Source organism: Chiroxiphia lanceolata, chromosome 4, assembly GCF_009829145.1.
Source record: "Chiroxiphia lanceolata isolate bChiLan1 chromosome 4, bChiLan1.pri, whole genome shotgun sequence".
NCBI classification, from domain to species: domain Eukaryota; kingdom Metazoa; phylum Chordata; class Aves; order Passeriformes; family Pipridae; genus Chiroxiphia; species Chiroxiphia lanceolata.
The window spans coordinates 56,320,999-56,346,766 of record NC_045640.1 but is presented as its reverse complement, the minus strand read 5'-3'; the positions used below and the strand labels follow the sequence as shown (position 1 = coordinate 56,346,766).

The 25,768-nt window shown below is 44.3% G+C and overlaps 2 protein-coding genes across 2 annotated transcripts in view; one reads left to right on the top strand and one right to left on the bottom strand.

The window, feature by feature from the left end:
* Positions 1–863: 863 nt before the first annotated feature.
* On the bottom strand, positions 864–10,094 carry NOA1 (nitric oxide associated 1). The gene is made up of 7 exons (XM_032686694.1): positions 9,107–10,094; positions 7,878–8,042; positions 6,806–7,002; positions 4,596–4,727; positions 3,282–3,398; positions 2,347–2,464; positions 864–1,765 (listed from the first exon to the last, which is right to left on the bottom strand). The coding sequence occupies exons 1-7, from the start codon at positions 10,092–10,094 to the stop codon at positions 1,560–1,562; spliced, it is 1,923 nt and encodes a 640-aa protein (XP_032542585.1). The 3' UTR covers positions 864–1,559.
* A 163-nt stretch (positions 10,095–10,257) lies between these two features.
* POLR2B (RNA polymerase II subunit B) overlaps positions 10,258–25,768 on the top strand; it is a 16,881-nt gene continuing 1,370 nt past the window's right edge. The window contains exons 1-23 of the mRNA XM_032686943.1: positions 10,258–10,302; positions 11,239–11,311; positions 12,286–12,434; positions 12,979–13,093; positions 13,351–13,568; positions 14,502–14,660; positions 15,666–15,830; positions 16,330–16,526; positions 17,241–17,360; positions 17,731–17,917; positions 19,052–19,195; positions 19,466–19,605; positions 19,734–19,845; positions 20,342–20,496; positions 20,743–20,941; positions 21,051–21,219; positions 21,656–21,752; positions 22,549–22,643; positions 22,928–23,178; positions 23,266–23,355; positions 23,625–23,732; positions 24,198–24,311; positions 24,411–24,571. Of these exons, the coding sequence (XP_032542834.1) occupies positions 14,523–14,660; positions 15,666–15,830; positions 16,330–16,526; positions 17,241–17,360; positions 17,731–17,917; positions 19,052–19,195; positions 19,466–19,605; positions 19,734–19,845; positions 20,342–20,496; positions 20,743–20,941; positions 21,051–21,219; positions 21,656–21,752; positions 22,549–22,643; positions 22,928–23,178; positions 23,266–23,355; positions 23,625–23,732; positions 24,198–24,311; positions 24,411–24,571 (2,642 nt within the window). The 5' untranslated portion in view covers positions 10,258–10,302; positions 11,239–11,311; positions 12,286–12,434; ... (1 more) ...; positions 13,351–13,568; positions 14,502–14,522. The remainder of the gene's footprint in view (positions 10,303–11,238; positions 11,312–12,285; positions 12,435–12,978; positions 13,094–13,350; positions 13,569–14,501; positions 14,661–15,665; positions 15,831–16,329; positions 16,527–17,240; positions 17,361–17,730; positions 17,918–19,051; positions 19,196–19,465; positions 19,606–19,733; positions 19,846–20,341; positions 20,497–20,742; positions 20,942–21,050; positions 21,220–21,655; positions 21,753–22,548; positions 22,644–22,927; positions 23,179–23,265; positions 23,356–23,624; positions 23,733–24,197; positions 24,312–24,410; positions 24,572–25,768) is intronic.

The following is a 25,768-nucleotide window of genomic DNA, read 5'->3' as shown; positions in this document are numbered from 1 at the left end:
TGTGCAATATAAATGCATTATTATTAGTGATTTAAGCTAAGGAAATGAAGAAGAAACAAGAGTTCCTCCATGCAGCCGTAATTTCATTTTACAAAGCATAAGATGGGAGAGAAAAGAAAGAGCATCCTATCTTCTCCTACTACCTTCTTTGATGCTTTTTCTTTTCCCATTTTTCTCCCTAGTACAACAGCAACTTCAACAGCAACATTAGCAAATGTTCTTTCAACCTTGGAGGTAGCATATCATCTGCTATTTAGCAGCCACACTTGGGTGGGACAGGAAGGCTGCAGCCAGCACACCGAGACAGCAGACCTTCGCTGTCACCTCCTGCAAGAGCAGCTCATCAGCTGTGCTTGGCAGGTTGGGCCCCATACTCTTGTGGGAGTTGAGAACTTACTGAAGTGTACTATAAGAAATTAAGGGCTTGTTAGCCACCATTCTGAGAAGTGTACTGTAAAAAAATTTAAGGGTTTCTTGGCCAAGACCTTTTGAGTCTAACTCCTGGGCTGGTTGCCAGAGTTATGGTGACCATACCATAAAGCACAGGAGCTCCCTGGCACAGGCCTGGTGTCTTTGTTCAGCCTGATGAGAATTTACAACAAGTATTGTGGCCATGATTGATGGGTTGTGACATAAGTAGTTTGGGTGGGTAAAACAGAACAGGGAAAAGTGAGAGTATTGGTAAGGGGAGAATAGAAAATACTCTTTTTTGCCTCTTCTTCAGCAAACTGGCTGGTTATGTCTCTCTCTCACTCTGCGGATTTAGCACAGGTATTATCGTGCTGGAGCTTTCATGTATTTGTCAAGATGCTCATGCCCACACAAGAGCGCTTTGTCAACTATTTGAAAAGGACACAAAAGAGTGTCTTTGAAAAGTTTTATTTTACACCCTCAGTTTCAAAAACCTTTACACAATCTGCAGAAACCAAATCAAAGCAGTGAGTTGTAAAAGTTTCCTCTTCACGCACATCAGCAGACCTGTTTTTCATTGATTCACTTCTCCTGTGTCCAAAAGCAGGGCACTGCACATCCTCATCTGCCTCAGATTCTGAAGGAGTGAAAGGTCCATGTTGAATCAGTATCAGCCACTACAATGAGGAGAGTCACAACCATGACAGAGCATTCCCTGTTCTTTCCAATTCCCTCCACCTTGGTAACTGTGGAAACACTGTAAAGCCTCCAAGAACAAGGTGACAATTTCTGACCTGAAGGAGCGTGTCTGCAACAAGCCGTCTACTCTATGAGCAGTGGAGCCAGCCCAGGTCAGGTAGGTGAGTTTCCATCCCGTATTTCAAGAGGGGAGAGGTAAAGAGATTTGCTTGTAGATACTGGTAGATCCCAGGGAGAAGCTGTTTCACAGCAAGGTACCAGCCACTCAGCTCATTCAAAATGGTTGCAGTTCAGCAACTGCATCAGGTATGAACTTATGGAGTTCTCCCCACACCTGCTTTCCAAAACGTGCCTGTCTGCCTTTTAAAAGGAGTCCAAGGTCTTCTGAATATCAGTAAGCAACAAGGTTCTCCAGAGGCTCTTCTGCCTTGTTCAGATGGCGAGAAGTGCTATCTGCTCCCCGTGGTTTTCAGGTTTTCCACAAGGGAGGGAGGCTTTTTGGTCCTGTAGGCAGCAGTGCCTGCGATCCGGGACCCTCGGATGGAACTGATGTAAGGCAAAAGGGGAGGCTCCCGCACCACCAACGTGGTGCCCCTGGGAGTATAAGCTCGGAGTAGCAACTCCTCTTCTGCATGAGCCGTCACTGCCACCCATCCTGCACAGCCAAAAGGAATACAGACAGTGAGACAAGTCCCTAGGATCAGAACGAGGGTTCTGACACAAACTACTGGCTCCCACAGTGGCTGAGAACCTGAACTTACCTACGTGTGATTTCTTTGAGAAACCAAGCTCAAAGGTCACATCCGGCTCTTTCCGAATAAAAGGCAGCACCTAAAGTCACATCTTACTCTCCCTAGACATAGCTCTTTCCTGATAAACTGAAGAAGGATGGTGGGAACTACCACAAATGCAAAAAAGCTTTCCTATCAATGGCCCTTTCCCTCTCACCTGGACCGCCAACAGTGTCACAGCCATTCCTGATGCTGTGGAACCTGTATGGCAGCCAGAACATAAAGCAGTCCATTGTAGCTGTCCTGTACAAATATGGCTGTCAATCTCCATTCCTGGAGGTTGCCAAGCCTCAGCTGGACAAAGCCATGGCTGCTGTGATTTTGTGTTGTTGACAGTCCTGCTCTGAGCAGGAAATATGGCTTCACCCCTTCAGAAGTCTCTTCCAATCAATGTTTCTAGGATGCAGACCCTGCAAAGCAAACTAATGAAGAAATATTAAATTACCTGCAGAGGAAAGCTTGATATCTGCAACTGCCTCAGTGGTACCAATTCCTTTCAGTGTAATGTCCTGAGGGACAAGTGGGGGGAACTCTTTCATTCGCTCTTCCCCACCCATGGGAACCTAAGATCAAAATATGGAGAAAAGATTTCATAGTCAAGAAATCCTTCAGCATCCTACCTTAAACTGGCAAGCAAGGCACAAGAGGGAATAAACATGAGACATTTGTTAGCCAATTAAGAGCTGGCTTGAATAATCTACAGGAGCTATTTCAGAGGTCAGAATCAGGATCACATTCAGAGGAACCCCGTGGGAGGTAAGCAAAGATGGAGCGCCCACTGCAGGACACAGCTGGCGGCTCAGGCCAGCCGCCTTGATGTGAGTGACAGCACTTGTTCTCCATGCGCACAGGAATGGGAATGCCAGGACAGGGACAGCTCACCCCATCTCTCAACAATCTGCAAGTGCTACACAGTACATTGTCATACCAAGGAAGAAGTCAGACCACCAAAAGATGAAGAAGTGTGAAGAGGATTCAGCAAGGAAAGAACGAGAAAGGTACATTTTTCAACTGCAGTCTGTGCTGAAACCCCAGTCTCAAGATTTGCCATGGAAAATATCACTATTGCTGCCTGTACTTAAAGACAGTTCAAGAAGAGCCAAGTATCAGAGAGCAGACCACTGCGCATCTTATCAGCCTGAATGCCAGAAACAGAAGCTCTCCTGAAAACACACCATCTCGAGTGCTCTCTCCTATCACACCTGCAGCCATGCAGACTTTGCAAGTGCAGTGCTCCACACTGCACATTTCCATTGCAGAAGTCCCAAGCTCCTGATATGTGTGGATTTTCCCTGTCAGCTGTGCCCCAGACAGGGTCCTTCACCAGGCAGGACAGCTGCTTGTCTGCAGCCAAGAGCCCCCCACAGCACCTCCTCTCACCTTTAGTAACTCTCGGCCAGCGTGCTTCTCGTAGATGGCATCTGCGTTACTCAGGGTAGTGACGTGGACTGGCAACAGGTTAGAAGCCACGACAGAAAACCAGGCAGACTTTTCTCCCTGAAATAAATAACCATCATGGCTGGGCTTCGTGAACGAAGATTTGGGGAGGGCTCTACCCACATTTGCTACAAGCGCGCTGGTGGCTAAAGAGGACAATACGAGATAGACAAGATCGGTTGCAAAAGGCACAGCAGAAAGACTCCTTAGGTGGTAGAAATAAATAACGAGAGGATGTTAACTATGGTAACAGAAAAGCAGTCCTGAATTTCTCTCTCCTGCCCCGTTTCTTTCCTGCATGTTAAAAACCTGTTTGCCTGATGTCCCCTCCCTGTCTGAGGGGTCCTTGCCTCTGCCACTGTGGAGCAGACAGGGTTTATATCAACTGGGGAGTTGAGCTTTCAGGACAGAAGCACCCACAGCTTCACCATCCTGCCTCAAAGCACCCCCAATGCCCCATCTCCCACCATCACAGCTGCTCAGCTCAGCCAAATCATCCCAGAGAGATCTTTGCCTCTGAGTAGGGCATTACTACTCTGTCCTGCCAAGCTGTTTTTTTGGAACAGGGCTCTGGATTTTCACCTTAGCTATGATGGAGCTCTCCTGCCATACCAGTACATTATTACTTACAGAATCCTGCTCCCTCCACCTTTCTGGTTTTCTTTCAGCAGGTCAAGAATGTCCTTAGCAAAGTACCAATTCAACATTTCTATGGTGATCTTGCAAAGCTGACTGAAACAAAGGAATAGCCATACACACCCCCAAAACAGGGCAAACTACTGAGAAAAGGTTCTAGCACTTATGATAACGCCTATGTGGAAGAAATATCATTGGAGGTCAGCTCCACACAGTTCAGTAAAGGAGTATGGTAGGGGATTTATAATAAATAGAAGAAATTATTGGCAGTGGGGATACACAGTACCTTTTAAAAATATCTTCATAGAAACTAAAATACATATGCAATTAATTACTTCCTCTGGTAAATTCTTCAGAAGTCTGTGTCAGGAAAGAAAAATGTCCATGCTTTTCTCTCCTGGTAGCCAGCTTTCACAAAATACAGAAATGAGGAAACCCACTTATTTTCCCAGTTAATTCTGGCATTCCCAAGGCATTCTGATCTTATGCTGTGATTTATTAACAGATTCATCATCTCAAAGCAGCAAAAAAGGGTCTGGGAAAGTTACCCAAAAAGCCTTTCATGTCTGGTACTACAGTAAGAAATGAAGCAGCTGCTCCCAAAATCCTTTCTTCCCTTACCTGTAAGTAGTCTATACGTCCCAAGGCTGCTAAAAACAAGGTTGTTCCTGGCTTGAGAATGAAGGTCCGTGGAACAATGGCAACTGTTGGCAAAACCAGCTTTACTTCTTTCTCTGTTAGGAGATTCAAAACCTGCAAAATAAATTGTATTACCACAATTAATTCCAGATATTTCAATGGGGACAATGAAATTAGTTTTGGCATTATATTGATAGAGAAAAAAGACCAAGTAAAGCAGTGTAAAGAACATCTGAGAGAACAGTTCAATTCTTCCACATAGTAAGTGAGAAACAGGAAGAGGTAAGGATATCACCATTCTCCATGGCAATGCAGGGTCCATGTCAAAATGTAACAGCTGTAAGCAGCCTGCTGGGCATGAATGTGAGAATCCAGGGTTTGGTTGGAACAAGGTCACCCAAGATTTACTGTGTTTTAGCACAACTGCAGCCATGTGCAGAACTGGAAACCACCTTCAGCTATGATATTTGAGTCACCCCACTTAGACAGTGACACAAAGTGCCAAATCAGTACTACCAGCAAAGCTAATCTCAAAGTATCTCACTAGAGAAAAGTCCTGGATCACAGTGTGGAACGACTAAAACTGCAGGATGACCAGCCTGACTCACAGCATGGATCTGTACCCTGAGCACAGTGAAACAAGCTTTCTCCTCTGTGAGGGCTCCCAAATCCTCCTGCTGCCCTGTCTTCTCCTCCTCCTTTCTTTCCATCTCCTGGCTCACCTAGTTCATCTGTTTAGATGTTAATTTGTTTCACTGAAATGATGCACCCCAAAAGTCTACTTAAAAGCCAGTGATTTAACCAGCAGTGCTGCAGTCACAGCAGTCTGATCAGTTCCTATGGAAGTACAGTTCAAATCCAGTCATGCAACAATGTGTCAGCACAAAAAGCAGTGCCTTGAAGAAAACAACTTGTCTCCAGGTTGATGGTGTCTCCTTCCTAGGAAGACAGCAGAAATGGTTCCAGCTGTGCCCCCAACATATGCCAGTCATGCAGATGCAAATCTGGACCAGTCTGGACATGAGGATTAACCTCAAGCTTTAAAAGACCAAAATAACAAGAGCTGTGGAACAGCCAGAACCCTCAAAACTCTTCCTATGTTCACAAGCAGACATTCTTTAGCTTCAAAGTCAGGACAGATTTCAACATCAGTTCTAAAAGAAGAGAAGGTTTTGTCCTCCTAGCTGCAGGTTTTCTGATGTGTTTGATAATGTTTAAAAAACCAAAAGTTGAGCTATCAGTAATAGTTTTCTAGGCTTTCCAGAAATTTGGTTTTGTAAGGAGTCATGAGGAAGCAGTTAAAAACAAACCTCCAAGAGAAAAGGCAAAAAATTTAATCCCATCAAATGCCAACAGCCACTTTCCTTCCCTCTTCTTCCAAAATAAAATAAATTAAATAAAATAAACCTGCTTATAACTTCCAAAATCTGCCATGTAAACAATCTGCTTGTCCTCCGCTCAGATTGAATACTGACTGAAAGAACAAAATTTGATCTGACACTTGGCATGTAGCTTTCCAAAGGCATAACAAGGATAATCAAAATCAGAAACAGCAGCATTTCTGGATGCAGGAAAGTCCTCTTGTTTTCCACGCTTATTCAACTCCAGAAGAGGAATATTGTATACAATATACAATCTCAAGTTACCAAAGATCCAAAACTGTTTTGGACACGTGCACTCTATCAGCACTGACTTCAGTAGAGCCATTGCTCTACCGAAACACTGATGTAAGCCAGACTTATTGGAGCCACTAACAAGAACAACAGATATTCTGTTAGCTTCAGGAGAATGCTTTCTCTAAGATTTGGTTCAGTCATACAACTCTGGTTATCATCCCAAGCTCCGTCTTTTTCAGTAGACTGGAAGAGCTCAAAAAATGCCAGCTTCATTGGATGATGCTGGTATAAACTTGCTTAGAGTGCTCTTGTTCACTTCCCCTCATTCAGAGATTACAGAAGATTGATGACACAGTCCTACAGCTCTTTGCAAAGCTGGCAGTATGCACAATTCAGAAATGCAACGTTACCACATGAAACCTTCCCAAGTAAATGCAAACCATATCTTAACACAATTCCCAAACCAAAAGAATCCTAATCCCAGGACTGCAGCATAAATACTCTTCCACAGGCACAGCTAAAGAACAGTCCTACCGAACCCTCTCATCCCAAAACACAGCACCACAGAGTACCTACACAGTCTTCCTTTACAATTCCTGGAGTGTCGAAACACCAGCGAGCATCCTTCACTTCATTGTGTGTGAACTCCTCCCTTTTCTCACGCTTCTTAGGGGAATGTTTGGGATCTTCATCCATGCTGTAGGAGAGCATGTCAGGATCAAATTCAACCACAGGGCTAGCCTTCTGCCGTTGAAATGTTCTTCCAACTCTTCCTGGATTAAAATGAAAGGTTCCCTGGTAATTAAATTTATTAACCTGCCTTTCCTTCAATTGAACATCTGCCCCTTTCCTGGCTTAAAAGATGCATATCAGTAACATAAAGGTGATAAAGACACTATGTGACTAGAAATTTGTGCATTCAAAAGCCAAAATGATAAGAAATCCTTTCTATAATTCTTGTTTAGGATTCCTCAAGCCCCAAAATCTCAGCAGGGACCAGATCACAGACACTCCATTATTTCCGATTAATGGTAAAGTAAGCTGCCTTCTTTTTTCAGTGCCTCAGACTTCCAAACACAAAACTATTGGAAAAACAGAGCTATCTTCTGTAAACTCCCTCTTTTGGGCACATACTGAAGTGATGTAGAACCACCATATCCTGCACCCCAAAACGTGACTATTTAAAAATTAAACTTGTTTTCTTCCTTTAGGAATGAGAGATGGCCCATAGTGCGACGTCCTTGTAAACTACTAAGTTGTTGGAATTTGCCAGCCTAGTTCAGATGGGAGGTGCATTGCACAGAGGAAACTTCTGCTAAGCTACTACAGCAGCTAACAAGTAAGTACTCAAAAGAAGTGCTAATGATGCTGCTTTATGGAGGAGACACAGGTCTTGCTCCCATTACTCTGGGAGCAAACAGTGGTCAAAATAAATTAAAAGCAAGCTTGGAAATTTTTTACTACTTCTACAGATAACATGTTCTTCCAGTAATTAAATGGAAATGAGTTCTTATCAGTGTGGGAAGGAATTACTTGCAAACAGCTGGATTCTACAGCAAACTAAGGAGTTAACAATCCTTTGTGTAATGCAATATTACACAAAGAGTGTAACACTGAGTGGCAATACTGTTACTCAGGCAATACTCACCCACTAAGTAGCCTTGTTTTTTAAGGTGATTAAGGTACTTTTTTTCTTCACTGCTTAAGTCATCTTCTGTTTTTGTTGCCTCCTCTTTCAGCCTCTCCTGCCTTCGGAATATTCTGTCACATGTAGGATTAATAATAGGAAATTTCAACAGGTTCAGTGTTGTTCCTGGAAAAAGAACCCAGAAGGTACCTTTGGGTCTCTTGACTAACTGGTACATTTAAGCTCTGATGAACAAGAAAAAAAAAATTGTTTCTCCAACTTTTTGGTGAAACACAGTAACACAAAGTCAGAGGTTGAACTACAGCTGCTCCCATAAACTACCAGCTTCTAAAGTCAGGGCAGTAAAAAGGAGCCATCCACCCGCTTGAGACCTGCTCTCACTTTTAGTTTGAATAGAAGGATCTCAAAGCCAAGTGGTGCTAAGACTGACTTAATACACCTCAGGCAAGTCTCACCTCCAGGCAGCTTGGTTTGGCCTACAGATGCTCACCAGCCCACCTCCTGGATTCTCTGAACTGGAGGACACCCCTAACTGATAGGAACAGGACAAGGCGTGTGGATCAGGCACTATCCCCACTGGCAAGGGAGCATGCAGGCCAACTCTGGTTTACTGGGCCCCTTAGCGCTCCAGAACGCATGCCTCCCACACGTGCTGCCCCGAGGAATGACAGAATCAATGAGGCTGGACAAAACCTCTGAGATTATCAAGTCCAGTCTATGACTGAAAACCAACAAGTAACTAGACCATGGCACTGAGTGCCACGTCCAGTCTTTCCTTGAACACCTCCAGGAACGGTGCCTGCACCACCACCCTGCACAGCCCACTGCAATGTCTAATCATCCCTTCTGTGAAGAAATTCGTCCTTATGTCCAACCTAAACCTCCCCTGGTACAGCTTAATACTATGTCCTGTTGTCCTGTCACTGGTTGCCTGGGAGAAGAGACCAAGCCCCACCTGGCCACAACCTCTGTTCAGGCAGTTGTAAAGAGTGAGAAGGTCTCCCCCAAGCCTCCTCTTCTCCAAGTTAAGCAGCCTCAGCTCCCTCAGCCACTTCCCAGAGGTGACAATCTAAAGCACGGCGCAGCTCAGGAGCTCGCTGCCCACCACAGGGGTGCTCGGGGTGGTGGGTTCCCGTCTGGCGACAGGTTCTTACACAGGGATGGCCGAGAGCAGCCCAGAGACCCAGGGGCTCGCTGGCCTTGGGGAAGGAAGCGCGGCGTTCCCTGACCTGGCCAGGGGGACACGGTGGCCCTGTCGACGATGTCCGGGGCGCGGGACTTGCAGTAGTCGGAGCGCAGCAGGGTGTTGAAGAGCGTGGACTTGCCGGAGTTGGTGGCGCCCAGCAGGTACACGTCCCCAGCGCACTTCCAGGAGCGGTGCAGCCGGCTGACCAGCCCCTCCATGCCGAAGCCCGTCTTGGCGCTCACCAGCCGGATATCCACCAGCGCGGCGCCCACCAGCCCGGCCCGGGCGCAGGCCTCCGCCACCCTCTTCCGCAGCCTCCCCAGGTGCCCGGGGGCATCCGCGGGCAGCAGGTCCACCTTGTTGCCCACCACCAGCACGCCCGAGGCGGGCACGCCGGGGCCCAGCAGCGCCGGCACCTGCGGCAGCACCGGGTCGGGCAGCTCCAGCACGTCAAGCACGTAGAGCAGCAGCGGCCCGCGGCCGTGACGGGGCGGCCGGCGCAGCGCCTCGCTCACCACCCGCCGGTGCTCGTCGGGCGGCAGCTGCAGCCGCAGGGCGCGCCCGTGGTGCGCCAGCGCCCAGCACCGCTGGCACACGGCGCCGCGCAGCCCCGCCGCCCCCTCCGACAGCAGGCTGCGGTACTTCTCGGCCGGCACGAACCCCGGCGCGCCGCCGTCCGCGCACTGCAGCTCGGCCCCGCAGCCCGAGCAGCTCACGCCGCTCGGCGGCACCGACGGGTCGGGCACGCCCGGGATCCCCGCCGCTGCGCCCCGAAGCCGCCGCTCCCTGGCTGGCTCCCGTTCCCGCCGCGGCTCCCGCTCCCGCCGAGGCTCCTGCTCCTGCTCCCGTTCCCGCCGCGGTGCCGCCGCCGCCTCAGCCGGGTCCGGCTCGTACTCGAGGAACACGAAGCGCTCCTCCTCCTCCCCGCCGCCTGCCACCGCCGGCCCCCCGCCCCGCCGCAGCCGCCGCACGGGAGCGCGGGGCTGTGCGCGGGCCAGGCGGGACAGGAGCGGCGGGAGCAGCCGGAGCATGGCCGGGACAGCGGGGACGGCGGGGCGGGACACGCGTGCCTGACGTCACGGCGCGCGCGGGCGCCTCGCGGGAGACGTCAGAGGGTGCGCAGCCACCTTCCGGCCGCTCGCTGTCGCCATCGCGCTCCCTTCTCGCCGCTCCTCTCGCCCCCCGCCCGGCCGCCGCCCGCGCCTCCGCCCGCCGCCACCATGTACGACGCGGACGAAGGTGAGGCCTTCCCCCCCCCTTTTTTTTTTTTGCCCCCCCGCCTTTTTCTCCCGTCCGTCCCGGCAAGGCGGGCAGGGACGGCGCGCGGGGCCCGCAGGAGCCGGGAGACGGGGGGATGCTACGGGCGCGCTGGGATCTTCCGTAGGAGCTGGGAGTGGGGGGATGGGCCGGTCGCGGTGGGCTCTTCGGCGGGACCTGGACGGCCACAGAATCACAGAATCAATTAGGTTGGAAAAGATCTCTGAGATCATCGACACCACCTTGCCTACTAGACCGTGGCACTAACTGCCACATCCAGTCTCTTCTTAAACACCTCCAGGGACGGTGACTTCACCACCTCCCTGGGGAGCCCATTCCAGTGCCCGATCACTCTCTCTGTAAAGAACTTCTTCCTCATGTCCAACCTAAACCTCTCCGGCACAGCTTAAGACCGTGCCCTCTTGCCTGGGAGAAAAGACCCCACCCGGCTACAACCTCCTTTCAGATAGTTGTAAAGAGTGATGAGATCTCCCGAGCCCCCCTGTTCTCCAGGCTGAACAGCCCCAGCTCCTTCAGCTGCTCCTCATAGGGCCTGTGCTCCAGTCCCTTTACCAGCCTCGTTGCCCTTCTTTGGACCTGCTCCAGCACCTCGATGTCCTTCTTAAACTGAGGGGCCCGGAACTGGACACCGTACTCCAGATATGGCCTCAACAGTGCCAAGCAGAGGGAAAGAATCACTTTGCTAGACCTACCGGGTTCATTATTCCTGATACAGGCCAGGATGCCATTGGCCTTCTTGGCCACGTGGGCACACTGCTGGCTCATGTTCAGCTTCCTGTTAATCAGAAAATGAGCTGTGGGTGCTGCTGGGGTGCCAGAGGGTCCCTCAGCTGGCCAGGAGGGACACTGAGGTGGTGATGGGAGCCTGGCTCACATGCTCTGCTTCTTTCCCCGCAGATATGCAGTATGATGAGGACGATGATGAAATCACGCCTGACCTGTGGCAAGAAGCCTGCTGGATTGTCATTAGGTGACTGACTAAAACTCACTGTTCTTTAACCCTTCAATGTGTGTGCTCTCAGCCTCACAGGTGGCATCTGCTTTGCTGGGAACACATCCTGAGACCTGCAGGCTTGGTTATGCTGAATTGTGTGTTGTAGCACGTTCAGAGCAGAAGGGCTTTAAGCCAAAACAGAAAGGTCGTCATCAGGGATGAAGAACCCCCACTGATCTCTCGGTGGGGGGGACACCGTTTTCAATTAAGTAAGGGGTGGTTTTCGTTCCATATCAGCACATGAGGTTGTCCACTAATGACACAACATTGTGATGGGACAGAAGCTGAGGTAATGTGGGTTCCCTGGCTCGCTTCAGTAATACCTCACTGAAGTAGAGGAGCTTACTGGCAGGAGCTGATGTAGCAGACACGTTTAGGTTAATCCCATCAAAAGTTAGGATGCGGGGGCCATCAAATTTAGGCTTTGATTTTACTGTTAGGTTGTGCTGGGTTGAAGTTAGGTGACCCAAAGGCTAAGGGAAATCTGAAGAAGGAGTAAAGCTGGAACAGGGGAGATCCAAGCCAAGAGAAGTTCTGAGGACTGTTACTTGGACTTAGGGGCATGCTCTCGCTTTACTGCAGCTTGGAAAATGAGTTAAAGCAAAATAATTTACAGACGTGGTTGGTAAAACTTTATCTGAAGCTGCTTTCACTGAGGTTTGTCATCGTAATTTAAGGTATACTGTGCGTGCGGTCGTGGCCTAGCCAGGAGGTGGCAGCACATCTGTCACTTGGTAGTCTCTGTCTTCAAGCAGTGAGAGAATTGTTAAACATTTTTGAACATCTGTGTTTGAAACTCATGCCTTGGGATAATTGAATGTGTTTGATTCTCTGCTGCATTTCCTGGCTTTTGTAGGTTTTGTTATAAATCTTAAGCTTGTTGATGTGTTGTGAAATACTTTAATTAAATTAAGACTTCTTGTTCATTAATGTACTTTTTTTGGTTTTAGCTCCTACTTGATGAAAAGGGTTTAGTCAGGCAACAGTTGGATTCTTTTGATGAGTTTATTCAGATGTCTGTGCAAAGAATTGTGAAGATGGCCCCACCAATTGATTTACAAGCTGAAGCCCAGCATGCCTCGGAGAAGTGGAAGAGCCGGTAAGTGGAGAACCCCGGCAGAGTCAAAATCATTTTATGTCAGATTTATTCAGGCCCTGTCTCAAGAGATGGAAGTACATCTGAATTGTGCTGCTCATGCAGTCAATAGGACAGAAGGATGAACTCTTTGGAGTCTGAGATATATGGCTAAGTTGTCATACAATCAGGTATTTGACAGAGAAACGTGTGCAAGAGCTTTGTTATCCATGGAGTTGAACTTCCCTGTTGTATAGAGTTACTCTGTCCTGCTGGTTGAGAAGTGACCAAGAACAATTGGCTTCTGTAGCTCATATTGTCAATTACTGTGCCAAACTGCATGGACAGAGACTGGTAGAGCAAGTCAGGTAGCCAAAAGCAAGTTTGGTGGGATTTTGATTTTCAGTAGCTTTAGCATGGCAAGAAAGGTTTATGGCTGAATATTCTATCAGCTTTCTTCAGCTGAAGTTAGGTCAGGGTTTTCAAAGGTTGCTACTAAGGGCCTCTCTTGAACAAACCAAAATGGATGTTTCCTTCCATTACAAGTAAGTGTATTCTTGTTTTCCAGCCCCGGTATCTGCTGAAGTTTGAACAAATCTATCTCTCCAAACCTACACATTGGGAAAGAGATGGAGCAACCCTCACCAATGATGCCGAATGAAGCCAGACTGAGAAAACCTTACGTAAGAACCAACTCTGGAGTGGATAAACACAAGAGTAGAACCTGCCTCTGCTTTTTTAATTGATAGTCTTTTTCAATATAGTAGTGCCTTGAAAATGTAATTTAAATTCCATGCCTAGTTTTTAAGTCCAGATGATGATTATGGTGTGTAATAATGTGTAATATAGCAGTGAGCACTTGAATAACTACATTTACTATTCAGGGTTGTACAGAACGGTAATAACTGACAGATAACGCAGTGTTGTTTTTATTCTGTAGGTATTCAGCCCCCTTGTATGTGGATATAACTAAAACAGCATTAAGAAGGGGATGATCAATTACAGACACAACATCAGAAAACCTTATAGGCAAAATTCCTATTATGTTAGCGTTCAACGTACTGTTTGTTGAATGGCTTAACTGACCGTGATCTTTGTGAACTGAATGAATGCCCTCTCGATCCTGGTGGCTACTTTATCATCAATGGATCAGAAAAGGTGAGGGGTTATACCTTGCTAGATATCTTTACAGACACTGGAAGTTCTGTTGCTTGTTTCCATATGATTTGCCAGGAGCAGAAGCACTCTTGTTCCAGTGTATCAGAGTTATGTGGGTGTTCCTGATCTTGCAGAAAGATGGGCTTTTCATCCTCTGTTAGGACTTTCTCAAGCTACCTTTTCTTCTTCCCTGAGACATGTTTCACATCTTCAGTTCTTCCCTTCTTCAGCTGCATGAACTGTTTTGCACTGAACGCCACTAAGTACTCTAGATATTTTCCTTTCCATTTCCAGCATTGCAGAGCAGCATACACCTAAAATGAGGCACTTCTTCACTCTGAGCGTCCTGCAGGTTGTTCACAGCTATTATAAATTTAGATTCTTCCTCCATTGCTGTGGATGCAGCTTCAGCAAATCATATCCTCTTCATGCTAGTGGCCTCACCAGTGAAACTTTCCATATTTTGTACCTGATACCTGAGTAAACACAGCAAAAGTATTAGAATTTTATTTTCTTCTTGGGGGAGAAAAAGAAATCAGTCTTTGATTGTTATAGCTGGCATTTAAATTTAAATGCCTGTGTAGTACCTCGGCCTTGGAAAAACAGATAGTGAAATGCTTTCTTTATCAGTGTTGTGCCTAAAGCTAACAGAAATGTCTCAGCACGGCCAACAGATATGGTAAGTACATGACAGAGAACAGTGTTCCCTGAGTCTCTTGTTTTGGTTATTCTGTCTTAACTAGCTGTATGTTTTGCTTAAATCTGAATTTTATAAAATGTAGAGTATAATCCAAAGGAATCTGGCGGATTGACTTCATGCTGTGCAATGCTCTTACAGTTAAGGCACCTAAAGGAATAGTAGAAACACTGTGCTTGTTACTTGGAGCATGCTCTTTTGTCAGTTATTTACTAGTGTTTTTCTTTCTCACACAGGTTCTGATTGCCCAAGAGAAAATGGCTACAAACACAGTGTATGTGTTTGCAAAGAAAGATTCAAAGTATGCCTACACAGGAGAGTGTCGATCTTGTCTGGAAAATTCCTCTCGACCAACGAGTACTATATGGGTTAGCATGCTGGCCAGAGGTGGGCAGGTATGTCTGAGCAGTAATAACCCCTGCCCTGGGGTTTACCAGAGAGATTGTTTTAGGAGTTTTCTTACTGTCCTGTCTCTTTGTGTCATTTGCTTTTGGGATTCTGAGAAGAAATTTCTCCTGATTCTAAGTTGTAAAGAAAGTAAATTAAATGAAACTGTATTCTGTTTGTCATATGTTATGCTTGTCTTTAAGGTAAATTATTTGAGGATTGGAATGAGGACTCAATTTCTGGCAGGCTTTAGGGCAAGGCTTAAAAATAGTTTTATAATTAACTGTGCGTGAGTTTTTAGAAAATTCTAAACAAGCTGTGTCCTGTTTTTTTGACAAAGGACAAAAATGGGAGCAGGGACCCTTTCTTTGCTGATAACCAATCTAGTATTTAGATGTATTTTTCAGCCCACATATAAATTCATATTTAACATCTAATTGTGCAGTCTGTGAGGGGAAATAAGTGCTACTTGTAAATTCTAAAGCAGAAGGTGTCTGTACTCATCAGTACCATTGCACTGATGATGTGAAACTTTTCAAGAGTAGCTTTATTAGAAGCTTTACACTAGTCTCACTCCTGGTGTCTGGAGCACTCCTGAGTGCCTCTGCATCCCACAGTGTTTCTTTCTGGAAATGGGGATCGGCTTCTTGAATGATCACTTGAACAGTGGGTTAGAAAAGCCGAGTTTAAGCTGACAGAAGGAACACTGAAGATGGATAGGATTGCTCTTGGCAAATACACAGAGAGAGAGAAATTATGTGTATGGGTGAACAAGTAGAATTTACATTCCTTTGTATCAGCAAAAACCTTACAAGTTTTTGCAGCCTTCTAAAGCTCTAAATATTTTAAAATACCAAGTCATTGCCAGAGTAAGGTTTCAGAATAGCTTGTCAGTTGGCCTGCTGAGAAGTCATGTTTTCCTGTGAAAACTGAATAAATACACTTGCAATGTATTGTTCAAATCCAGAGAGATATTTTTATTTAAAGGCATGTTCTTTCCCCCATCTTTCCAGGGTGCAAAGAAGAGTGCTATTGGCCAGCGCATTGTAGCAACTTTGCCATATATCAAACAAGAAGTCCCCATCATTATTGTCTTTCGTGCACTAGGCTTCGTGTCCGACAGGGACATTTTAGAGCACATCATATATGATTTTGAAGATCCAGAAATGATGGAAATGGTAATATATGTTAAATTATTTCTTGTCTTGATGGCTGGTGATGTGTAGGTGTGGCTGATCATCACTTAAAGCGTTGTCCCTTTTCCATTTGTAGTTTGTTTCTTCATTATTTTTGTGGATTGTCTATTAGAAATGTTATAAGTTCTCTACCTAAACCTATTCTAATGAGTACTTTAAGTGAACAGAGTGCAATAGAAATTTCAAAGAGTTAATGTGTTTGGAGAGATAGGATCTTCTCCTGTGCCATTGACTTTAATTGTAAAATCTTAATTATACCTGAAACAGCAAGAGGCCTAGAATGTACTCAAATGAGAACTGTTTTCTGAAGTCTAAACTAGTTTTTGTGTTCTTCCATTGTGCTTCATCACTGTTGCCAGAAAGACCTGGATCAGCAATTAGCAGATCCTGGAAAGAATCATTAGCAAACTACTACTGTAGTTTCCTTCAACCCCAACAGACATTGGATGCTACAGGATTTTGCTGTATTTTTGCGCCTTAGGTCAAACCTTCTCTGGATGAAGCATTTGTCATTCAGGAGCAGAATGTTGCTCTTAACTTCATTGGCTCGAGAGGTGCAAAACCAGGTGTCACCAAAGAGAGGAGAATCAAGTATGCTAAAGAAGTCCTGCAGAAAGAAATGCTCCCTCATGTCGGTGTCAGTGACTTCTGTGAAACCAAAAAGGCTTATTTCCTAGGGTATGTCAGAACTCTGTCTCACATCTGCAAATGGACCCTGAATACATATTTTGTTCTCATATATTTATATGATTAGAAGAACACACTGAGTGGAAGTTTGTTTTTAAGCTTGGTCTTCTGGATACTTGGTGACAAACTTTAGGGCACTGGTATATTTTTGAGGCTGAGAAAATGCAAGTTCTGATAAAATAGGGGGGAAAAAAGGAAACAGAATGAGCCTTCAACACATTCTATATCTTAAGTTAGATGTGATGATAGTGATAAATGACTTTTTGCATAGACAAAATATAGAAATTGATAACTAATATGTAGATAACTACTGATAATGTGATTGTAGTGTAAACTATTAGCATATCATCTCGATCACTGCTTATTGGTATGCAGATGAACTGTAGCATGAGGAGACTTGCCATTTTACACCTGATTGCAAATGCTTAAACAGAACCCATATTAAAGAACAAGACAGACTGTAGCAGAAGAGGTGTTTTAATCGTGGTTTAAATATTGACTTCTCTCTGTCCTCAGCCTGAACTTTCAGAGGGTCATTTACCTCTCAGGATGCGCTGAAGAGGGCTATTTTAGGACATCAGTATTCTAAAGATCTGGAATAGACAGTCTTTAAGAAAGAGTTCACTGATTTGTCTGTGAAAGCATGTAATCTTTGTTTTGAATTCCTGCTGCCAGTTTAAAACATAAACTATCTTATTTGCTTAGGTATATGGTTCATAGGTTGTTGCTGGCAGCACTGGGGAGAAGAGAGCTGGATGACAGAGATCATTATGGCAACAAAAGACTGGATCTTGCTGGGCCACTGTTGGCTTTCCTGTTCAGAGGGTAAGTATCACGTTTTCTTTGGACATAATTAATGATAGAGGCATTGCCAGCTCTGTGCTTCTCAGTCAATCAGACTAATTCTGTTGTGCCCAAGAGCTGGTCTTAGGCAACAAAGCCTGTATCTGACTATGACTTTTTCATGGAGTGATTAAGTTTCCTATCATAGTTGGTGGCTAGCATTGACTTGTTTTGGAGCGTATTTTGTTCGTATTTACAAACAGGTTCATTTGTTTTATTCCCTTCTGCCCCCTTGCTAGTTACAAATTGCCTCTTTTCAAGAGGTCAGTGACTTTTTTTTCCAAGTAGCACTGCGTAGAGTGAATTGCTACAGCACTGTTTAATCATGTTTTTTGGTGTCTTTCTTCTACAGAATGTTTAAGAATTTGCTGAAGGAAGTGAGAATATATGCGCAAAAGTTTATTGACAGAGGGAAAGATTTCAACTTGGAATTGGCAATTAAAACAAGAATTATTTCAGATGGTTTGAAGTATTCATTGGCAACTGGAAACTGGGGTGACCAGAAGAAAGCTCATCAGGCCAGAGCAGGAGTATCTCAGGTACAGTAGCTTTGTCAGTTTGACGTAAGAGAAAAACTATATCATGGAAGGGTTTAACATGGCTTGGCATCCATGCATGTTGTATGTTAAACAGAAGCATTTTTGAAAGGAAACTTCTTTAGCTGACACAGATGAAGATCCAAATAGTTGGTTCAGATGTGTGGTTCAGGGGGTTTTTTTTGTCATGGTTTTTTTATTCACTGCTAAACAGTTGGTATAACTCTTCTAAAGATTTTTTTTTTGTGTTAGAGCATATGCTTGTGTGTCTGGTAAATTCCTAGATCCTAGGGGATCTTTTGGGAGGATGGATTTCTTTCCTGTAAGTACTTCCAGTCCTTCACAGGTGGTTAAAGAAAATTGAGTGTCATAGAAAAGTTACATATTCCACAGCAAATGATGAGGAGCACTGACTTTATTAGCAGTGTAGCGCTTAGTTGAGTCCCTTTCTCCTAAGAAAGGAAACAGGAAAAAGGTGTCAGGTTTTAAATGCCAGCACATTTTGTTGTCTAGAGCCCTGGTGGGATCATAATTTGGGGAAAGCAAAGTAAGGAAAGGGGCAAAGATGGCAGGTGTCTCTGGATGGAGTGCTGTTATTGTGTGTGTGTGTGAGGGGCTCGTTTGCATTTTAAATATGCTCTCACATTTCAGGCTGTAAAATTAGATTTTCTTACATTTTTGAGAAGCTTTGAGCAGACTCAGAAGAATGTAAATGCTGATTTGCTCCTAATAACTAAGTAGCCCTAGCTTTTCAAAGTTTGAAAAGGTGTTACTGTACTGGCAAACCCCCCTGATGAAAATGCAGCTTCGAGAGTATTACTCGTTCAGTTACCTGAACAGAGTAAGCTATACAACAAAAAGCAGCTCTCTGCTTGGATATAACTGTGTTCTTGCTGGGCCTTACCATGGTGCTCTGGAAACTTTTTCTTTTAAAATTACAACACTAGTTAGGAGCTTGAGATTCTAAGGGTAAGTCTAAGATTAGTGGAAGTGAACTAAAAAGTGTAGCTAACAGAGCTATTTTAGTTCTTTTTAAGTACATCCTTTCTAGAGGGCACTGATTCTTTGTGCTAATGTACTGCCTGTCAACAACATACTTAAGAAGCTTTGACTAACTGCATTCCTTGCTGTGTGCAGGTGTTAAACCGCCTGACTTTTGCATCTACGCTTTCCCACCTGAGACGCCTGAATTCTCCGATTGGGAGAGATGGGAAACTGGCAAAGCCTCGGCAGCTGCACAATACACTGTGGGGAATGGTTTGCCCTGCTGAGACCCCAGAGGTAAGGAAAGCAGTATTTATGTCAGTACTGCCTTTTTCTGCTGGTCATTTTGTAGCCATGGCAGTTGTGATGATCACTTGCACTTTTTTTTAAAAGTGCTGACATGAATATTTAGCTTTATAGCTAACTCTGTGGCTGAATGGCAGAAATTAATGAAGTAACTAGCATGCTTTGTGTCCAGTTCCTTGAGGAGTTGAAGTTCAAGTTCTTTGATCTTTTTGGGGGAATCCGTTGATTTGAAAACACAAGTTAACTTTGTGTTTCTGCTAGGGTCATGCAGTAGGACTTGTGAAGAACTTAGCCCTGATGGCTTACATTTCTGTGGGGTCTCAGCCATCCCCAATTTTGGAATTCTTGGAAGAGTGGAGCATGGAAAACCTGGAAGAAATCTCTCCAGCAGCAATAGCTGAGTATGTGCAAATGAAATTGTTTAAATAGACTTAAGCTTTTTGTCCTGCACAACACTTCAAAGGTGGGGGGGGGGGGGGTTGGTGTGGGTTTTTTTAATTATTCTTTGTTTGATTTTCCCTCTTTCTAGTGCTACCAAGATCTTTGTTAATGGCTGCTGGGTAGGAATACACAAAGATCCAGAGCAGCTCATGAATACCCTAAGGAAGCTTCGTCGTCAGATGGACATCATTGTGTCAGAGGTATAAATTTTACATCTAGAGTTTGGGTGTCCTTTTAGACAAGAGAGGATAATGCCTTGATACTAGTTTGCAAGCTCCAAATAGCTTGCCAAATTATTTGCCAGTCTATTTCTGGATATACTTCACATTGAGTTTTTGTTTTGATTTTGTTTTGGTTTGTGTTTTGTTTGGAGAGTTTTTTGTGTTTAGTGCCTTTTGTTTGTTTGTTTTTGTTACTTTATGTTGTATGTGATTTGTTGTTTGTTTGTTGGGGTTTGGGGTTTTTTGGCAGGGGAGTTGGTTGGTTGCTTTTGAAGAGGATCCAGTTGAAAAAAAAAACCAGTAGAAAATAGTCTTCTGAAATGCTTCTGTTGTAGGAGTGTTAACGTTTGTTCTGTGCTGATGATAGTGCCTGTAAAGCCTTTACTTTAGGGAATTTAGTTACCCTATTTTGTGTTCTGTGGTTGTGATTCCAACCTGAGGCTTTGTACTCATGGGGTGCTGCTTTCTTGTGCAGGTCTCAATGATCAGAGATATCCGTGAGCGAGAAATCCGCATCTATACCGATGCAGGCAGAATTTGTCGGCCCCTTTTAATCGTGGAGAAACAGAAGTTGCTGTTGAAGAAAAGGCATATTGACCAACTGAAGGAACGAGAGTATAACAATTACAGGTGAGATACGTTCCTGGAATTCAACTGAATGTGTCATTTTCCATCTTGGAAGCTGCCTGTTCCCTCAGGTTGGAAAGAGAAATGTTTAAAGCTTTGTGCAGCACAAAGATGCTTTCTCTGCCTGGTAGTTTAATTTTTTTTAATCGCATTGAGGCAGTGGTGGTAATAATAAGCCAGGGAAGTCCTTGTTCTTGTTACTGCTGAAGAGACCCATTTTATGTGGTAGCTGAGTTATTGGTTATTCAGTTGGCAGGATCTTGTGGCCAGTGGTGTGGTAGAGTACATTGACACACTGGAAGAGGAGACTGTGATGCTGGCAATGACTCCAGATGACTTGCAAGAGAAAGGTGTGGCATATTGTTCAACGTACACACACTGTGAGATTCACCCGTCCATGATCCTGGGAGTATGTGCATCTATTATCCCTTTCCCTGATCACAACCAGGTCAGTGCACCTCTTCCAACATCCTGTTTTTTTAAATCTGATAGAAAACCCACAGGTGTGTGTAAAGAGCTTTATGTACATAATTGCTGGTCTTCTCTTGTCTGTCTAGTCTCCCAGGAACACATACCAGTCTGCTATGGGTAAACAGGCTATGGGAGTTTACATTACAAACTTCCACGTCCGTATGGATACGCTGGCACACGTGTTGTATTATCCCCAGAAGCCCCTTGTAACAACACGCTCCATGGAGTACTTGCGATTTAGAGAGTTACCAGCAGGTATGTTGTCAGTTAATGTTTGTTGAACAAAAATACTACTGTTTGTTTAGATGATGTCACAAGTGTTATGTAGAATACCTGAGTATTTAGCAAATGTATGCAGTTTAAAAAGTGTTAGCTTGTAGCTGGATACCTAGACTGCAGAAAACACACTGGTAGTGCTGCAGATGAAACTACTTTACCTCTGTAGTCTGCTAAAATCTAACTGGAAAAAAGAGCATTTTCTCTACTGGTATTTGCTAGGTTTTTCACAAGGGGTCACTCTTGACTCTCTTTTCTACCCAAAGCTGGATTTGCTGATACTACGTGTTTTTATGTGTGGTACATGGAGATTTTATCTCAGAAAGCTGTAGAGAATACAGCTTATTTTGAGTTACAAATAAGGTCTGAGTGGCATGTGTGGGTCCTTTCAAAGTATTTGCTCTGCATATTATAGGTATCAACTCGATTGTAGCCATTGCATCATACACAGGCTATAACCAGGAAGACTCTGTCATCATGAACCGTTCTGCTGTTGACAGAGGCTTTTTCAGGTAAGCCTTAGTAAATTTTTTAACTGCCTGGAATTAAAAAAAAAAAGTATACTGAGTTGTCCAAAGGCTCATGAAAAGTTCATCTTTATGCTGGAAGACACCATTCTCCAAATCTTTCCAGCCTGAGAAGCTTTGTAATTTTTTTTTAATGAGGATGGAGGGAGCAGCACAATGAAAATAGTGAGTGCGTATCTTAGCAAACAAAACCCAGTAAGGAATGGTTCATCCTTTGTGCAATGTCCCAGCTATTCCATTTTGGTATTTATTGTTTACTGCCCCAAAAAGAAGCCTTTATAAATTGAACGGCTCCTACTGCAGCTCCAGTTGTACTGCGGGTGGCACTGCAAGGTAGCAGTAAAAGCCTAAAAAAACCTTGCAAAATGGCATGTATAAGGAAGAAAGTAATATGACAATGATGTGCTGAAGATGTGAATAATAGGAATAATAACTACTTCTGAGATGTCAAGCAGGTCTGAAAGTCTATGCAGTTCATCAAAAATTACCATGTTATCTAGAGAGGCAGTATCTTAAAAGTAACCATCGTAATACCATCAGAAGCTTTTATTTGTTTGTTGGGTGGGGTGTTCTTCTGGTTTTGTTTTCCCCTCTTCATTGACGGTCAGGTTAATAGGAAATTAGAGGAAAGCTTTGTGGCATATGCTCATTATTTGGTTCTGGTTGTCATTAATAATAGTAGCCATAATGTGCAATTAAAAGGTGATTATAGTGAAATTCAGATTTACAGATGAGGGGAAATGATGCTGGTTTCGCTGGAGACTTTGTAACTTTGTTTCAGATCTGTGTTCTATCGCTCATACAAAGAGCAGGAGTCTAAAAAAGGGTATGACCAAGAGGAAGTTTTTGAAAAGCCTACACGTGAAACTTGCCAAGGTAAGATACTGGAGTGTGTGAAGACTGAGTTTTTAAATTGAGTTTTTGTGGGCAAGGCTGTTAATGTTGTTGAACTGTTTCAGTCTTCATTTTGGGACATATAAGATAGCAGAGAAGTCTGTATTAATTGTTATTAATACACCAATTTAGATATTTGTGTAAAATTAGATCTTTTTGCTGTTGTCTGAAGTTGCAAACAGACTTTTTGAATTTCTACAGAACAACAGAGTCAATATGTTGAAAAATTTGGGAGTCTACTTTCTTTTTTTCTTTTTTACCCCAAGGTATGAGACACGCAATCTATGACAAACTTGATGATGATGGTTTGATAGCACCTGGGGTACGTGTGTCTGGGGATGATGTCATCATTGGCAAAACAGTAACGCTGCCAGAGAACGAAGATGAACTGGAAAGCACAAACAGACGCTTCACAAAGAGAGACTGCAGCACTTTCCTGCGAACTAGTGAGACTGGCATTGTAGATCAGGTCATGGTAACCCTTAACCAGGAAGGATACAAGTTCTGCAAGATTCGGGTGAGCATTAATGTGTGTGCTTTCTACTTCTAATAATCTCTGTTGTGTATTTAAGTTACCAGTTGAATGTTTCCCTCTGGCTTACAGGTGCGCTCTGTAAGAATTCCACAAATTGGAGATAAGTTTGCTAGCAGACATGGTCAGAAGGGAACCTGTGGCATCCAGTATAGGCAAGAGGTAGTAATTTTTTTTTCCTTCTTAACATTTTACCTGTGCCATTCTTAGCATTTGAACTGCCTTAAGTGAATTGTCTGTGGAATATCTACTCAGGTGCAATGTGTTGACTTAAATTTAGCTAAAATATTTTTAGAAGGGGACACAGCTCCTTCTTACATGATACTTAAATGCCTTTGAAACACTTTCAAAGATTTAATTTAGATCCAGGCATCTACTTTTCCTAAACATGATATTCTGGGAAGAATTGACTGTCTGTTTCCCTGCTCTAGGATATGCCCTTCACCTGTGAAGGCATCACACCTGATATCATTATCAACCCCCATGCCATCCCTTCCCGTATGACCATTGGTCACTTGATTGAGTGTCTTCAGGGCAAGGTAAGAAAAATCTTCTATACTGAATGTCTGAGCAATATGAATTAAAATTTGAGGGAGGGGCTTTTGTTTGTTTTGTGGTTTTTTTGTAAAGATAAGTACTGCCTAGTAGGTGTTACTTCACTGAATAATAAGGATTGTTCTGCAGTTACTTGATAGCAAAAGCAGGTTTCTTGAAGAAGACCTACAGTCCTGTAGGTTTTGTCCATCAAGTCAGACACCACAGTGTGCTCTGTCATCTGTTACTTTTGTTCAGACATTTCCCTGACCTAGAAAAAGGAGTAGCAAATTTGTAGATACTTTGTATTTTTTAAGTTGTGTAGCTGATAAACAAAGCAAGATAGGTTACTATGTTGTACATGGAGTCTCAAATTCAAGCATTAAGTGTCGAACTGTTTGAAACAGCTTAATATGGCATAACCAGTCCTTCAGAAACGTGACAGACTTTTGCAAATCTCTTCTCTGTAGGTGTCTGCAAACAAGGGAGAAATTGGTGATGCTACACCTTTTAATGATGCTGTCAATGTGCAGAAGATTTCCAATCTTTTATCAGATTATGGCTATCATCTAAGAGGAAATGAGGTATAACCAAAATATCAGTTCATTGTAATCTTTTTAATACACATTTGATGGACAGTAAGGCTTATGATTCATTGCATTATGATGCATTGACTTCTTCAGGTCCTCTACAATGGCTTCACTGGTCGAAAAATCACATCACAGATCTTTATTGGTCCTACTTATTACCAGCGATTGAAGCACATGGTAGATGACAAAATCCATTCTCGTGCAAGAGGGCCCATCCAGATACTGAACAGACAGCCCATGGAAGGTAGATCTCGGTAAGGATGTGTGTTAGTTTCTATATGGGGTTTTCTTTTTCTGTCGAGTTCTTAGCCCTGAACTATTAGTTGCTTCAGCTTTGCAGCTAGAACTTCATTAGCTCACCCCAATTAGCCACCCATTTTTCATGTGTTTGGCTTAAGAGCAAGTGTTGGGTGCAGCATCAAGGCTTTGGTAGCTGGAGGTGCTGCTGGGCTGGCCTCTCTGAGAAAGGACCAGGGGTTGCCCTGTGCTGGCCACAGCCACTTCCAGCTGGCTCTGACCAGCCAAAGCCTGTCAGCGGTGCTGGTGGCACCTCTGTGGGAATGTATTTAAGAAAGGGTAAAAAAATGCTGTACAGCAGCTGTGAGAGAGAGAAGGGAAAAAATGCAAAAGGAACTGCCCTGCAGCCCATGGAAAGCCCAGGCTGGAGCAGGCTCCTGGAAGGAGGTATGATCTGTGGGGGATCCATGCTGCAGCAATCTCTTCCTGAAAGATTGTACCCTGTGGGATGGGCCCATGCTGGAACAATGTGTGAAGAACTATTCCACGGGAGGGACCACATGCTGTGGTAGGGAAAAAGCGTGAGGAGGAAGGAGCAGCTGAGAGGAACTGTTATGTACTGACTGCAGCACCCATTCTCCCTGTGGCCATGGGGAGGGGAGGAAGGAGTTTGGAATGAAGAAGTGAAGTTGAGCCTGGGAAGAAGGCTGAGGAGATGAATTTTTTAGTTTTGTCTTCATTTCTCATCATGCTACTCCATTCTTAATGGGCGATGAATTAATTTTCCCCATGCTGAGTCTGGTTTGCCTGTGACAGTAATTGATCAGCTGTATCCCTGGGTTTATGTCCACTCATGAGCTTTTCCATCTTATTTTCTCCCCATGTCCTCTCAACCTGGGGGGAGTCAGAGAGATGCTTGGTGGGCATCTAGCAGACAGCCAAAGTTAAACTCGCCACAGATAAGTAGAGGATGACTTAATTGTATACTTCATTTTGCTGTGTGGTTGTGCTGTGGCTGTCAGACACCTGCTGTAGAAATGCTCAGCAGCAGTTAAAAATTATTGTGTTCACATTCTCCCTAACAGTTTATTCTAAGGTGTTAGAGGAAAATTAATGCACAGCTTTCCTCCTGCCTTGCAATACTGCTCTTGTGTTTCTGGTAAGATACTTGTACTGCCAACAAAAACTGATTATTTTGCCAATGAGCAGAAAAG

Excerpts from the sequence above, each read along its gene's own strand:
- NOA1 (XM_032686694.1), bottom strand. The coding sequence starts at position 10,094 with ATGCTCCGGCTGCTCCCGCCGCTCCTGTCCCGCCTGGCCCGCGCACAG. Across the intron at positions 4,728-6,805 it reads GAATTGTAAAGGAAGACTGT|GTTTTGAATCTCCTAACAGA; the intron begins GTAGGTACTCTG and ends TTTATTTTGCAG. Across the intron at positions 1,766-2,346 it reads TATCAAGCTTTCCTCTGCAG|GATGGGTGGCAGTGACGGCT; the intron begins GTAATTTAATAT and ends TTGGCTGTGCAG.